The 12,674-nt window shown below is 44.4% G+C and overlaps 1 protein-coding gene across 1 annotated transcript in view; it reads right to left on the minus strand.

The window, feature by feature from the left end:
* The window catches only part of Cfap54 (cilia and flagella associated protein 54), a 276,477-nt gene extending 264,643 nt beyond the window's left edge, over nucleotides 1-11,834 (minus strand). The window contains exons 1-2 of the mRNA XM_032911469.1: nucleotides 11,252-11,834; nucleotides 859-964 (exon numbers count right to left, since the gene is read on the minus strand). Of these exons, the coding sequence (XP_032767360.1) occupies nucleotides 859-964; nucleotides 11,252-11,583 (438 nt within the window). The 5' untranslated portion in view covers nucleotides 11,584-11,834. The remainder of the gene's footprint in view (nucleotides 1-858; nucleotides 965-11,251) is intronic.
* Nucleotides 11,835-12,674: the final 840 nt, after the last annotated feature.

A 12,674-nucleotide genomic window follows, 5' to 3' on the forward strand; every position in this document is an offset into this window, starting at 1 on the left:
GATTTGAATCGTAATGTAAAATATCTGAAACGGGACACTTCCAGGTTGCGACCCACAGGCTGAGAACCCATGCTCTATTTGGAACCCTTGCCTCTTAGTACATTGATTAATGTCTAAGAAATAGACACACGGGAAGAAAATCAAGTGGGGCAACTGAGAGTTGAGAAGGCATTCACTCACACTGTCCATGCCTGGCCTAAAATCCCTGTGGATAAAAAAAAAAAAAAAAAAAAAAAAACTCCTTGTCCAACACTGAATAGAACTTATTATATTTAGACTTAGGCCAGAACTGTGGGGTTAAACTCACAAGTTCACAATCTGAAAACCCAGCCATGACAAGGTCTAATACTGAGCAGGAAATAGGGCATATATGCCACCATAGCTAGAATCACAGTACAGTAAAAATATTCAGAAAACTAAAAGTCATTAAAACAGGACACTGAACAGCCAGGCCAGTAGTCATGAGGGCTGACAGGGCAAGGCCGCAGGCCTAGGGAAAAAACAACAGGAAGTGGTGTCTGGGCTCCTTTGTATAAGGTAGGAACATGGTGACTCAGCACTTCCTGCCGTAGGCCTACCACACCCTCCGCTGAGCCGAGCTGCCTTCCCTTGTCAGGCTGCCCCCGGTCCCTGAAGGAACCACCTGGAGGCTTTCAAATACAAAATAGAAGGGCAGACTTTGTAGTTGTTATGGCTGTTACTGTACCTCATTACAGTTTTACTCATTTACATGTTGTTTTCCAATATTTAAAAGAAAAAAATAAGAAAAACAAATCGAACCCTGCAGACTGGGAAGGGTATCAAGCCAAATGCTAAGCAGCTAAAGGAGTTTGCTTCTCGCTTCGGAGCCACACCTACTTTTATTTGACACAGGCTGTCTCCAACCTTCAGAAGCTTCTCGTTGTAATAGTCGGCCGGCAGCCGGGGGGCGTATTTGGTCCAGATATTAAACAGAGTAGTGGCACTGTAAATAAAGGGAAAGGATGTCTTCAGAAAGAGCAGGCAGCCTCAGTTAGTCAGTGGGCCACCCCTTTAACACTTGCCTTGTGCTGTCTCATACACCTCATTGTTAACGTCTACTAACAAACGTTATTAAAGCCAGCACGTGCCCAACGTGGAACCCTTTTTACATGTGTTTTTTAAAAAAACTCCTTTTGAAAGGAGCTTTTAACTTCACACTGAAGGAAATCCAGAGGTGTCCCTCCGCTCCCATCCCCAGGTATGAACAAGCTGTGTGGTCTCTATCAGTGTCCGCCCTTCTGGGGTTCTTTGTCGCCCGAAAGATCTTAGCGATGTCTCAGAAGGAAGTCCAAGGACCAAGTCACTAAAGGAAGAAGCACAGTGCAGGCTAGGTAAAGAGCCCAGAAGCTGCCAGAAGATGGAGCAAAAGTCATGCCTTTTAAGCTAGGCATGGAATAGAAATAGACTATTAATAAAGGAGAAAGCACTCCTGACGCAGGAAGTGAGCCAGTGAACCAAGGAAAGAGCCATATGGTATATGATCTGTTAGAGCTCCCTCCTCTTTCTCCTTTGCATTTCATTCGCTCCACACATGCTCCGTTCCTCAGGCTGTGTCAGGACTTCCACTGTTCCTCTGCAGACTGGCTTCTTTCTTATGTTAACCTTTACATATATATATATATATATATATATATATATATATATATATATATATATATATATATAGAGAGAGAGAGAGAGAGAGAGAGAGAGAGAGAGAGTGGTTTTGCCTTGCATGCACGTGTGCCATGTGTATGCAGTGCCCAGGAAGACCAGCAGGGGGCATCAGATCACCTATCGCCATCTACAGGTGGTTGTTAGGCACGGAACTGAACCAAGTACTCGGCAAAAGATGGGAGTTCCCTTAACCACTGAGCCAGCTCTCCAGCCCCTTCCGGTGTTCATCTTGATGTAGCTTCTGTTTCGGTTTCTACCTTTTTACTGTATCTTGTTACAACGGATGAGGCTGCCCCTAGCACATCAAGAATTGACAAAGTCCAGGGTTTCTGGCAGGGTTCACTGTGCTGTGGTACTTCTGATGAGCTTTGGACAACTGTATAATGACACTTAACAGCACTGTCTCAAGATACAATGTTTCACCGTCCTGAGATTCCTCTGGGTTCCACCTACACATTTCTCCCTTGCTCCCTAACCACTGATCTTTTTACTGTTGCCATAACTTTCCTCTTGCAGAATGCCACATAGTATAGAATCTTTTCAGACTGCCTTCTTTCTTTTAGGAATATGTATCTACATTCCTCTATGTCTTTTCCCGGTTCACCAGTTTGCTTCTTATACTGATTAATATTCCATGATTGGATACGATCGTTACTTATCTTTCATTAACCTCATAAAGAACATGGTGACTGCTTATACATTTTCACAATTATAAAGCTGATATCCATATCTGGGGCTGGAGAGGCAGTTCAGTTAATAAAGCGCTTATCACATAACATGAGGACCTGAGTTGGAGAACATGTAAACAGCCAGGTCCTGTGGCACCTGCTTGTAATCTCAGGGAAGCAGAGGCAGGAGGATCTCTATGATTCAGTAGCCTATCCTAATTTGTAAGTCCCAGATTCCAGTAAGAGACCCTGTCTAGAAAACAAAAGATAGCTCTTGGTGGAGGATTCAAGGTTGAACTCTGGCCTACACACACACAGGTGGGGGAAGGAAAGAGTGGAGGGGGAGAGGTTAGTATGTGGATTTTATGTGGATATAATTATAATCCTCCTTTGGTTAAGTGCCAAAAGCCACAATTACTAGACAGAATTATTAAGGGTGTGCTTAGCTTTGTGAGAAATGATAAGTTGTCTTCCATGAGGCTACATCCACCATTCTGCAACTCCTTCAGCAAGGGGCTTCTGTTCCCTTTCACCAGCATTCAGAGCTGCTGAGTCCTCGGTTTTAGCCTTGTAGTCATCGGCCTTGTAGGCAATCTCACCATCGTTTGGATCTGAGGCCCCCAAGGTTGTTGCATGTGGGGCATCTTCTCGGGTTTATGTTCCATCGGTGATACCTCTTTGGTGAGATGTCTGTTGGCTCTTTGGCCAGTTTTTAAAAACAGGTTGGTTTGAGGTTTTTTGGGTTGATTTTTAAGAGTCCGATGCATATTGTAGACTACAGTTTTTTATCATATATGGATTTCGCCAAGTATTTAGTCTACAGCCCAGCCAAGCAATGATAGTTCTCTCCTTTAATCCCAGTACTTAGGAGGCAAAGGCAGGCAGACCTCTGAGTTTGAGGCCAGCCTGATCTACAGAGTGAGTTCCAGGGCAGCCAGGGGTATACAGAGAAACCCTTTCTCAAAACAACAACAACAAAACTCACAGCTTGGGGGGCTGGAGAGATGGCTCGGTGGTTAAGAGCACTGACTGCTCTTCCCAGAGGTCCTGAGTTCAAATCCCAGCAACCACATGGTGGCTCACAACCATCTGTAATGGGATCCAGTGCCCTCTTCTGGTGTGTGTGAAGATAGCTACAGTGTACTCATATAAATAATAAATAAATAAATCTTAAAAAAAAAAAAAACTCACAGCCTATTCTGCCTATTTTTCTTCATACTCTTTATACAAAGATCCTTAATTTTGACCAAATTAAGCTTGTTCATGTATTTGGAGTTATGTCTAAAAAGTAACTGCCAACCCAAGGTCACCCAGATTTTCTCTTAGGAATCTTGCTGTTTTGAGCATTACATCTAAGACAGGTGGTCTTTTGAGTTGCTGTCCAGGATGGGGGCAGCCTGTACCTAATTTCATTTTCTTATATGTAGTTGTTGAGTATCGGCAGCATCGATCTGTCTCACTCTGTTCCTTTGTCAAACCGCAGACTGTATGTCTGAGCTGTGTGTTCTTCCTCACTGACTTGCCCATCCTTTCACCAATACCACACATACCCAGACTGCTACAGCTGTTTCTAAATCCTGAGAGTGTGCTGTATTGATCTGCCAGCTTTGTGTCTTTGGTTTCTGTGCGTTTGTATCTCATTACAAACAAGGTAGAAAATGAACAGAGACAGGCTTGTGGACCTCCTTTTTCCCAGGGGTCATTGGCCACCGGCCCATGAGGACAAAGGGAGCAGAGTCGATAAACAGGTTTTCAGGTGACCTATGATTATGAACAGAAATGACTTGGGGATAAAGGCCAATTTTATTTGGGGGTAAATCAAGGGTTACATAGTTTGGGGGAAGGTGGTAGGAATATTGGGATGGGAGGCAGCAAAGATCATTGGCAGAAGGCTAAGGTTCTGAGATGCCTCGTTAGCATGGGGAAGCATTCCAGGAATCTCAGGTGCTTGCTGAATGGGTTTGGTACCTGGAGAAAGGAAGCTGGACCTGTAACCTCACCAAGGATAAATTACATTCTGAAGGTAAAGGGTATGGAGGTTCCCAGCTCCCCGGACAAGTTCAGAGAAGGAGAAATCTGCTGGTAAAGGAAATCCACAATTTGCATTGAGCATCAGATTTTGACCTTAGCTGGGCTTCCCAACACAAGAGAATGTGTCAAAATTACAGGCATGTGCTACCACTTCCAAGATAGTATTCACTTCTTGTCTCAAGAGATATGGATACCTAATACAGATAGAATGTCTTAGTTTGTTTTCCTATTGCTGTGACAAAATACTCCGATATTTAAGACAACTTAAGAGGGGAAATGGTCTCTTCTGTTTCACAAGTGAAGGTACAGCCCATCATGACAGAGGAGTCAAGGCAGCAAGAGCAAGAAACGCCTGGTCGTGATAGATCCACAATTGAGACCTCAAGTTTACTGGTCTGTACAGTCCAGAATGCTAACTCAGGGGGTGGAGCCATCACAGTCTGGGTCTTCCCACCTCTCATCAAAATGGTGTCCCACAGGCATGCGAACTTAGAGAAGCCCTCACAGGTTTTACAAGGCTCGTCTCCTAGGCAATTCGAGATTCTGTCAGGTTGGCAACTAACACTAACTCCACAGTAGTCAAGGAAAGTATAAAGCAGCAGTTCTCAGCCTTCCTAACGCTTTGACCCTTTAATCCAGAATCTGTGTTTTCTGGTGCTCTTAGGGGACCCCAGAGAAAGAGTCCTTCAATCCCCAATAGTGTCGTGACCCATGGGTTGAGAACCACTGGTATAGAGGAAGCAAAGAGGAAGGGAGAGAAGATGAAGGAGAAGGAAGGATGAGAAAGGGGGAGGGGATGTGACTGGAGCAACAGTAGGTAGGTTGGGAAAATTCTTGCTTTTATTTTATTCCAAGAAGAGCTCAAGCATCCAGTCAATCCTTCCTCCCACCACATAAAATGAAAACAAGCCATCGGTATTATAGAAGTGGTTTTTAATAAAAATGAACAAGGTAATAAATTATTGCCTAGTTTATTCATTCTTTGAGTTAACACTGATCTCTTCTCTTTGGCCAGAATATTATGAGTATGACACTGATCTCTTCTCTTTCTCCAGAATGTTATGAGTGCCTCTGGGATTAAAAAAAAAATCCAAACTCCCCTTAAAGCTACCCAATGCTGCCTACTAATATCCTAGACACAGACCTTGTTGGGAACAGAACGAATCCTCCTAGAAACAAGCACACTGTTGGCGCCTTAACCCCACAGGGCAACTGCACTGGGAACCTCATCACCTCTGAGGAAGCAATTAAGGTTAAATGAGGCCACATAGTAGGATCTTGGTCTGAGGGGATTACTCTCCTTCCCAGAAGGGATTCCCAGAGTTTCTTCAGAACTATGCAAAAAACAAACAAACAAACAAAAAAAGGCTTTCTTTAAGCCACTCAGTCTGTGACATCTTGTTAAGCAGGAGAACTGAAGAATATAGAATTGGTGGTGACATGTGCCTTTAATCCCAGCACTTGGCAGGCAGAGGCAGGCAGATCTCAGAGTTTGAGGTCAACCTGATCTACAGAGTGGGTTCCAGGACAGCCAGGGGCTACGCAGAGAAACCCTGTCTCAAAAACCGAACAAAAACCCTGCAAATTGGTACTGACTTCTCACATGTACTCATCAAACCATTCATGAGACAGTATCTGCAGATACAGATCAATTGATTCATTAAGGCAATTAAATGATACTGATTGGGTCCCCAGTTGAGTAAAGGGGACGTAGCACCCCCTACCTTTATGGAATAAGAAAAGAAAGACAGTTTCCTTGTTCGTTTTGTATTCTACTTGCTGTCTCTCTCATGAAGTTCCACAGTATTTAGATGCAATAAATTCAAGAAATCTACCCAGCTGGGCCCAAATCTTTCCATTCTGTACCTAAAACAGTTAATTCGACCAAGGCTTACAGATGAGGTGACTGTCAGGTTTGTTATTCATAGAAGCAAAATACCAGCTTAATTAAGTCAATCGGGGTTATGTAATGAGAAAAGAGCTTTCTTTCTCCTTTTTATTTATTTATTATTTCTTTTTACAGGCTCTGAAGCTCGGGAATGCTGCTCATTAGGAATGCCTTACGTAATGCAGGGGCAAAAAGTATCCTCTGTAGCCCAGGGTGGCCTGAAACATATTGTTATAGTCCAGGCTGACCTCAGACTCAAACCATTCCCCCATGTCAGCTGCCAGGGGTTGGAATCACAGGCATGGGCCACCCTGGCCAGCTTTAAGAATAAAAAGCTAACAAGTTTCATTCTGCTGGTTGGCTATAACAGCTAGGAGATGTTTTGAATGTCCTAAAGAAAATTCTTACAGTATAATCAGAATATCTAGTGCTTATGACAAAAGCACATTTTAAAATACAACACTTTTATATAATGGCATTGTTCATATATAATCAAGATTTTTTTTTTGGTACTATACATTTTTATGCTTGTGGAAAGTCCTATAGTTAGAAAAAAGAAAAGAAAAGCTTTGATTTTAAGAAAAACCATCTGTCAAGCATGTTATAAAAGCAACTCCTATCTCCTGGGCTCCCAACCGACTTCCCATTACCACTCTTGCCCCACTGGGACATCATCACCCAAGCAGCATTTTCAAATAAAAATTACATAAGGGCGATCCCTTCCCAGGAAGGTGTTCCTCCTGCAGCTGACCTCTACAGTCCTCTGAGCCCCACCGCTTCATCTAATGGCATAGCCCACTGTTGTACCCATGTTTCCCAGGCTGGCGCTGAATGGGCTTCTCTCTATTCATTCAAGATGCTTGGTTCTTCCCAGTCCAGGATCTCTCCTCTGTTTCTCTCTGTTTGCCTGGTTGACTCGTGCACATTCTCCTTGGCTCAGCTTAACCTTGCCTCTCTTGCCCCTCCTTTGAAAGCAAGCTGCCATTGAGCTCCCCCTGGGCCTCTACTGGAGAGCCACCTACTTTAACACGCATGCAGGCAAAACGCCCTTCCACGTGACATAAAAAGAAATAGATCTGTTTTGGACGCTGGAGAGAATACAAGATAATAGAGTCGTCGGGTTCCCGTGGTATCGAATGTCTGTGGAGTGTTTGCTGTGTTCCAATCCCCAGGCTATCGACTAGACAGGGAGCAATGCAGAAGGGAAAAAAAAATTATCCCAAGCTTACCAGGAAGCTTTTATGTTTTAATAAAAAAAAAAAAAAGACAAGCAATATACAAGAAGATGAAAAGTTAAGTAAAATACCAATTGATAGATAATTCTGATTTAGGCAGAAGAAGAAAAAAATAAACCTGTCTTGGATAAACCTGACTGAACAGAGACAGGGAGGAAGAGGGAGAGCCAGGTAACTGGAAATCTGGAAGAAAAACCTCCCAGACAAAGGAAACCACAAATAGCCTCTGGGGCAAGAAAGTAGCATTTCTTTGGCAAGTCCCAGGAAAAGTGCTGAGCTCGGACAACGGAAAGGCTGGGGCAGATCCTCAGACCCTGGAGAACAATGAGGGTCTTAAGTGCATGCTAGAAGCTGTGGCAATCAATATAGACTTCAGCTAGGAGCAGCTGATGTGCTCGCAAAGAACACCCTGACCGCTACGGAGGAGGACTTTTGAGACGCAGTGGAAGCGGAAGAAAAGCGGACCTCTGGCCTGGAATGCTGAGCACGGGGATTCTAGAGGTCGGACAAATGGAAACCATTCAGATAGGACGTGTGTGAGAGCGAGGCTGGGTGGGTAGTATGCTCTCCTTGGGCTTTCTTTACACGGGGTCTCACTGAACTGGCCTTGAACTCAGGATCCTCCAACTCAGCCTCCGATGTTGGGGTGATAGGCAGGCAGGACCATGCTGGGCAAAAGCCACTGTTTCAGTTTGTTGTTTTATCTTATCTTATTTGTCCTCACTCCTTGGTCAACTCTTCCTCCTCCTCCTCCATCAGCAGGATATGCCGCAGTTGACTCTTCCTTTCCCGGGAATCACTTTCTCTCCCCGGCTCTGGGAGCACCAGCTACTTCCTGGTTCTCCTCCGACCTTCCTGGCCTCTCAGTCTTTGTAGGTTACTACAGGATGGAACATCCCAAGGCTCTGCCCTTCACTGTCCTCTGCACCTAAACCCACTCCCTTGGCTAAGTTACCGGTCATCGTATTAAACATCGTTAATGGATTGATGAATCCCAGGGGTGTTTCACTTCTGACCTCCAGCCCTGCCTGGGTGCTGACTTACAACCGCAGTATCTCTAAAACCAAACTCTCCAGTTTATTTTCTCCCATCTAAACCTGCTCTTCCTACTCTCACAGTGCCCAGCTTTTTCACAACTTGTTCCTGTGTAGCCTACTCTACAAAGAAACCCTTATACATTGTCCCCAGCCCTCCAACAACTTCCCTCTTCCCCTTTCTTCCTCTTCCTCTTCCTCTTCCGCCTCTTCCTCCTGCTTTTCTTCTTCCTCCTCCTCTTCTTTTTCAAGACAGGGTTTCTCTGTGTAGCCCTAGTTGTCCTAGAACTAATTCTGTAGTCCAGGCAGGCTTTGAACTCAGAGATCCTCCTGCCTCTGCCCTCCAACTACTGGAATTAAAGACATATGCCACCACCATCCTGCTTTGTCCTCAACTTTCGAAAACAAGAAAAAAATAAGATACCTTTTTCTGGTTTTCTCTATCTATCTTCCTTACCACCCCATTTCCAATTGCAACAGTCATCAGATATCCCTTGGCCATATCCCTTGCTTTACTCTTCAGGGAAAAGCAAGCGCTCTCTCTCTCTCTCTCTCTCTCTCTCTCTCTCTCTCTCTCTCTCTCTCTGTAAAATGTGTCTGCTGGCTTCTCCCCTACTTTCAGAGGGCTTAGTGTGAAGTCCTCTAATAGATTTATGAAGAGATAATTAGCACTGAACATTATATATACTATATTTTCTTCTATTCACACACACACACACACACACACACACACACACACACACACACACACATCCTTTGGGGAGGGGAAGGTTTATTGCACTTGTGGGTTACAGTCCATGACCAAGTGGTAATAGGCCAGGATCTCAAAGCAGGAACCTGGAGACAGGAACTGAAGCAGAAGCCGTGGAGGAGCATTGCTTACTGGTTTGTTTCCCCTTGGCTTACTTGGCTATTTTCCTTGTACAGCCCAGGCCCACCGGACCAAAATTAGCACTCACTGCTCAGGGTAGACCACACCCTCTGATACTAATCAGCAATCAATAAAACGCCCTATAGACATTCCACAGGGCCAATCTGACGGAGGTAATTCCTCCAGAAGAGGTTCCTTCTTCCAAGAAGCGTCAAGTTGACAACCAAGATCAGCCATCACGTGACAAAGTGTCCCTTATGAACAAGGTACAATAAGAGATGAGCTATTCTAGGGTGGAACGAGTATAACCAACTACATAGAAGTTACATGAGTGGGCTGGAGAGATGGCTCAGCGGTTAAGAGCACTGACTGCTCTTCCAGAGGTCCTGAGTTCAAATCCCAGCAACCACATGGTGGCTCATGGCCATCTGTAAGGGGATCTGATGTCCTCTTCTGGTGTGTCTGAAGACAGCTACAATGTATTCATATAAATAAGATAAAACAAATCTTTACAAAAAAAGTTACATGAACATGGTGACTCTCGAAGCATCTAACCGTACTGTGGGTCTTGGTCATTCAAACATACATTTTTTTCACCTTTTCTTATTGAAACACTCTTTTTTTTCCCCCCACTTACAGGAGGAATTTACACCTTCTCCTTGGTACATCTGCATCCCCAGCATCATTACTTTTGGGCTTCATGATTATTAAGTAAAATACGGGTGATGTTAACACAAATCCTGAGTTACTGTGACAGTCAGTCTGATAGCCAAGATGGCTAACGAACAAATGGACCAATGAAGACTACAGTGTGCTGGACAAAGGGGTGATTCAAATCCTGGGTGGGTCAGAACAGGGCAGAGCAAGATTTTTACCAGACAGCTCAGAAGGGACTATAAGCAATGTTAACTGTTTGCTTCTGGAATTTTCCATTTAAGATTTTCATAGCCTTTGACCACGGGTAAGTGAAACTGGGGGTCAGGGGAGTAGATATGGGGGCTGTGGGGGTGGGAATACTGTGTCCCATCTTTGTTTAGTACAAGACTATACTCACAGAAATATATGATTTGGGGAAGAGGGGTTTACTGTTAACTTGATGCCTTCCTAGTTTTGAGAAAAGTGCCTTTCAAAGATGTAGCTACTAGGTGCTCAAGCAAATCGTTAAGATGTTTGAATAAATAATAAATGTAAGTTAAAACCGTGTATTCCTATTAAATGCATGGCCAAAATATGTAAGTTTAAAATATTCACCAGAAAGAAAAGTTATCTGCCAGTCTGGTTTTCTTTGCCGCTTGCCTATATGTCTTGTAATTACTCATTTCGAAATGCATTAGATCAGAAAACATGGCAACATGAACAAAGCCAAATCTTAGAAACAGATAGTTTTTAGTTCACAGGATTAAGCTGGATTAACAAACAAACAAAAATCAATCAGATGCTCAGAAAGAGCCACCAAGTTAAGAGGAAAAAGAAGTTTCTGTAATCCCAACGGAATGTAAAGAAAATAAAATGTACAAGTTCACAATATGACAGACTTGAGTCCTAACTAAAAGGATCTGGGCAACCTTCTCAGAGTTGGTCTTAAGTCTACTTTTGTTCTGTTTTGTGACCCATGGGTGAGTCAAGAGAGGCCATAAGAAGACGCTGAGACCAAACCCTGAGTTAGGGAGCTCTTCTGTGCAGACTTTTATTCTGACCAGAGAAGGAAGACTTGAAACGTGTAGGAAGGGCTAATGGCTTTAAAAGCTGGGAAGGCCCACAGCTCAGTTGTCTCCAGGGCCCCGCCCCTGTCGTGGTCCTCCAATGGCATCTCTTGGCGCCCTCCCCAGCGCCCTGCCTCAGCTTACCACCTCCGATTGAATTCGCGTTTCTGTTCCTCTGAGGTGGCTAAAGCCTTATTCTTCTTCATAAAGCCCAACAGCTCCCGGATCTCCTTCTCGCAAGAGGCCAGGAGCGGGTTTTTACCATCCAGGGGCCCGTAGAAGGCGGCAGAGGGCAGCAAGTCCTCGGAGCGGGTCCAGTGCGGAGGGATGGTCGAGCTCGACTTGGATTCGGTGGGCGACTTGAGAACCGCGGTGGAGGTCGGTGGCGGCGTTGGGGGCAGTTGCGCCGGCGACAGCGATGCCTCAGAGTCCGGGGACACCTCAGAAGAGCTGGAGGAGTTGTTGGAGGACGCCATGTCTACCAGAGTCCAGCAGGTTAGGGGCTGGTGTACACGCGGTTGCCAGGCAACGATCTCGCAGCAACCTAGCCACCTGCACGCTTTCCGGAAGCACAGCGGCCCCTAGAGGGAGAGGAAAGTACCGACAGCCTGGAAAGGCAGGATGCTCTGAATGGCTACTTGCTTAGCCCATGCTGGCCTCAAAGTCACTACCCTCCATCCTCAGTCTCTTGAGTGCAGGGATTACAGACATTCATAACCAAGGCCGCTTGAAAGAGGGTTTTAAAACAAAGAATCGATGAAAAGAAAAATAAACATCAAAGATTTCACACTACGTTTTCCCCATTTGGAACGCCTACTAATAACCATGGTTACAATAATTAAAATGGATAGGGAATTATTCCAAGCATTTTGAAACATTACTTTTCTCATTAATCATCATGACTTCATACTTCAGCTTCTATCCTAGCTCCTTGGTTTCACAGATTAAGACAACATAGCTTGACTTTGACCAAACTCAGAGGATAATGGAGCATCAGGGGCTAATTATGTGCTGCAAAGCCAGTGATCATACAGAATTTGTTGTCCTAACGATGCCCCCAAAAGAAAGCGTCGAAGCTGAATTCCCAAACCGGAATTAGGGAACTCTCTGACAGTCTGGTTAGGACAAGCACCTTGCATGGCTATGTTCTCTTCCCTCTGGAGTTTGGGCTTGTGACTGTGGCAATCATGGAATTACTTCCACTTCAGCTTTAACCTAAATGTCACCGTGTTCTAAATCAATGTGCCTTTTACTCGACTTTAACTCCTTGACATTAATATACGCTATCGGTTAATATATGCATAACGTTGGCTAATAGTCCCAACGGTTATGCTAACACTAAGAAATGCTCTTTTCTTGCCTCTCACAGGCCACGTTGAGTCAAATTTATTAATTTGGGATTTGAATCTCAGTTAGCAGACCTACTTTTCCTTACAAACTATGCAAGCCCAAAATTTATTGAAGAGCCAGAGATAGAGGGTGGTTTTAAACGCCAGGTCTTTAACACTGAAAACTACTACCAAGTTTTTCACACACAAAACGTAGATGGTGACTTTGCACCCACTGA

This window comes from Rattus rattus, chromosome 1 (assembly GCF_011064425.1).
Source record: "Rattus rattus isolate New Zealand chromosome 1, Rrattus_CSIRO_v1, whole genome shotgun sequence".
NCBI lineage: Eukaryota > Metazoa > Chordata > Mammalia > Rodentia > Muridae > Rattus > Rattus rattus.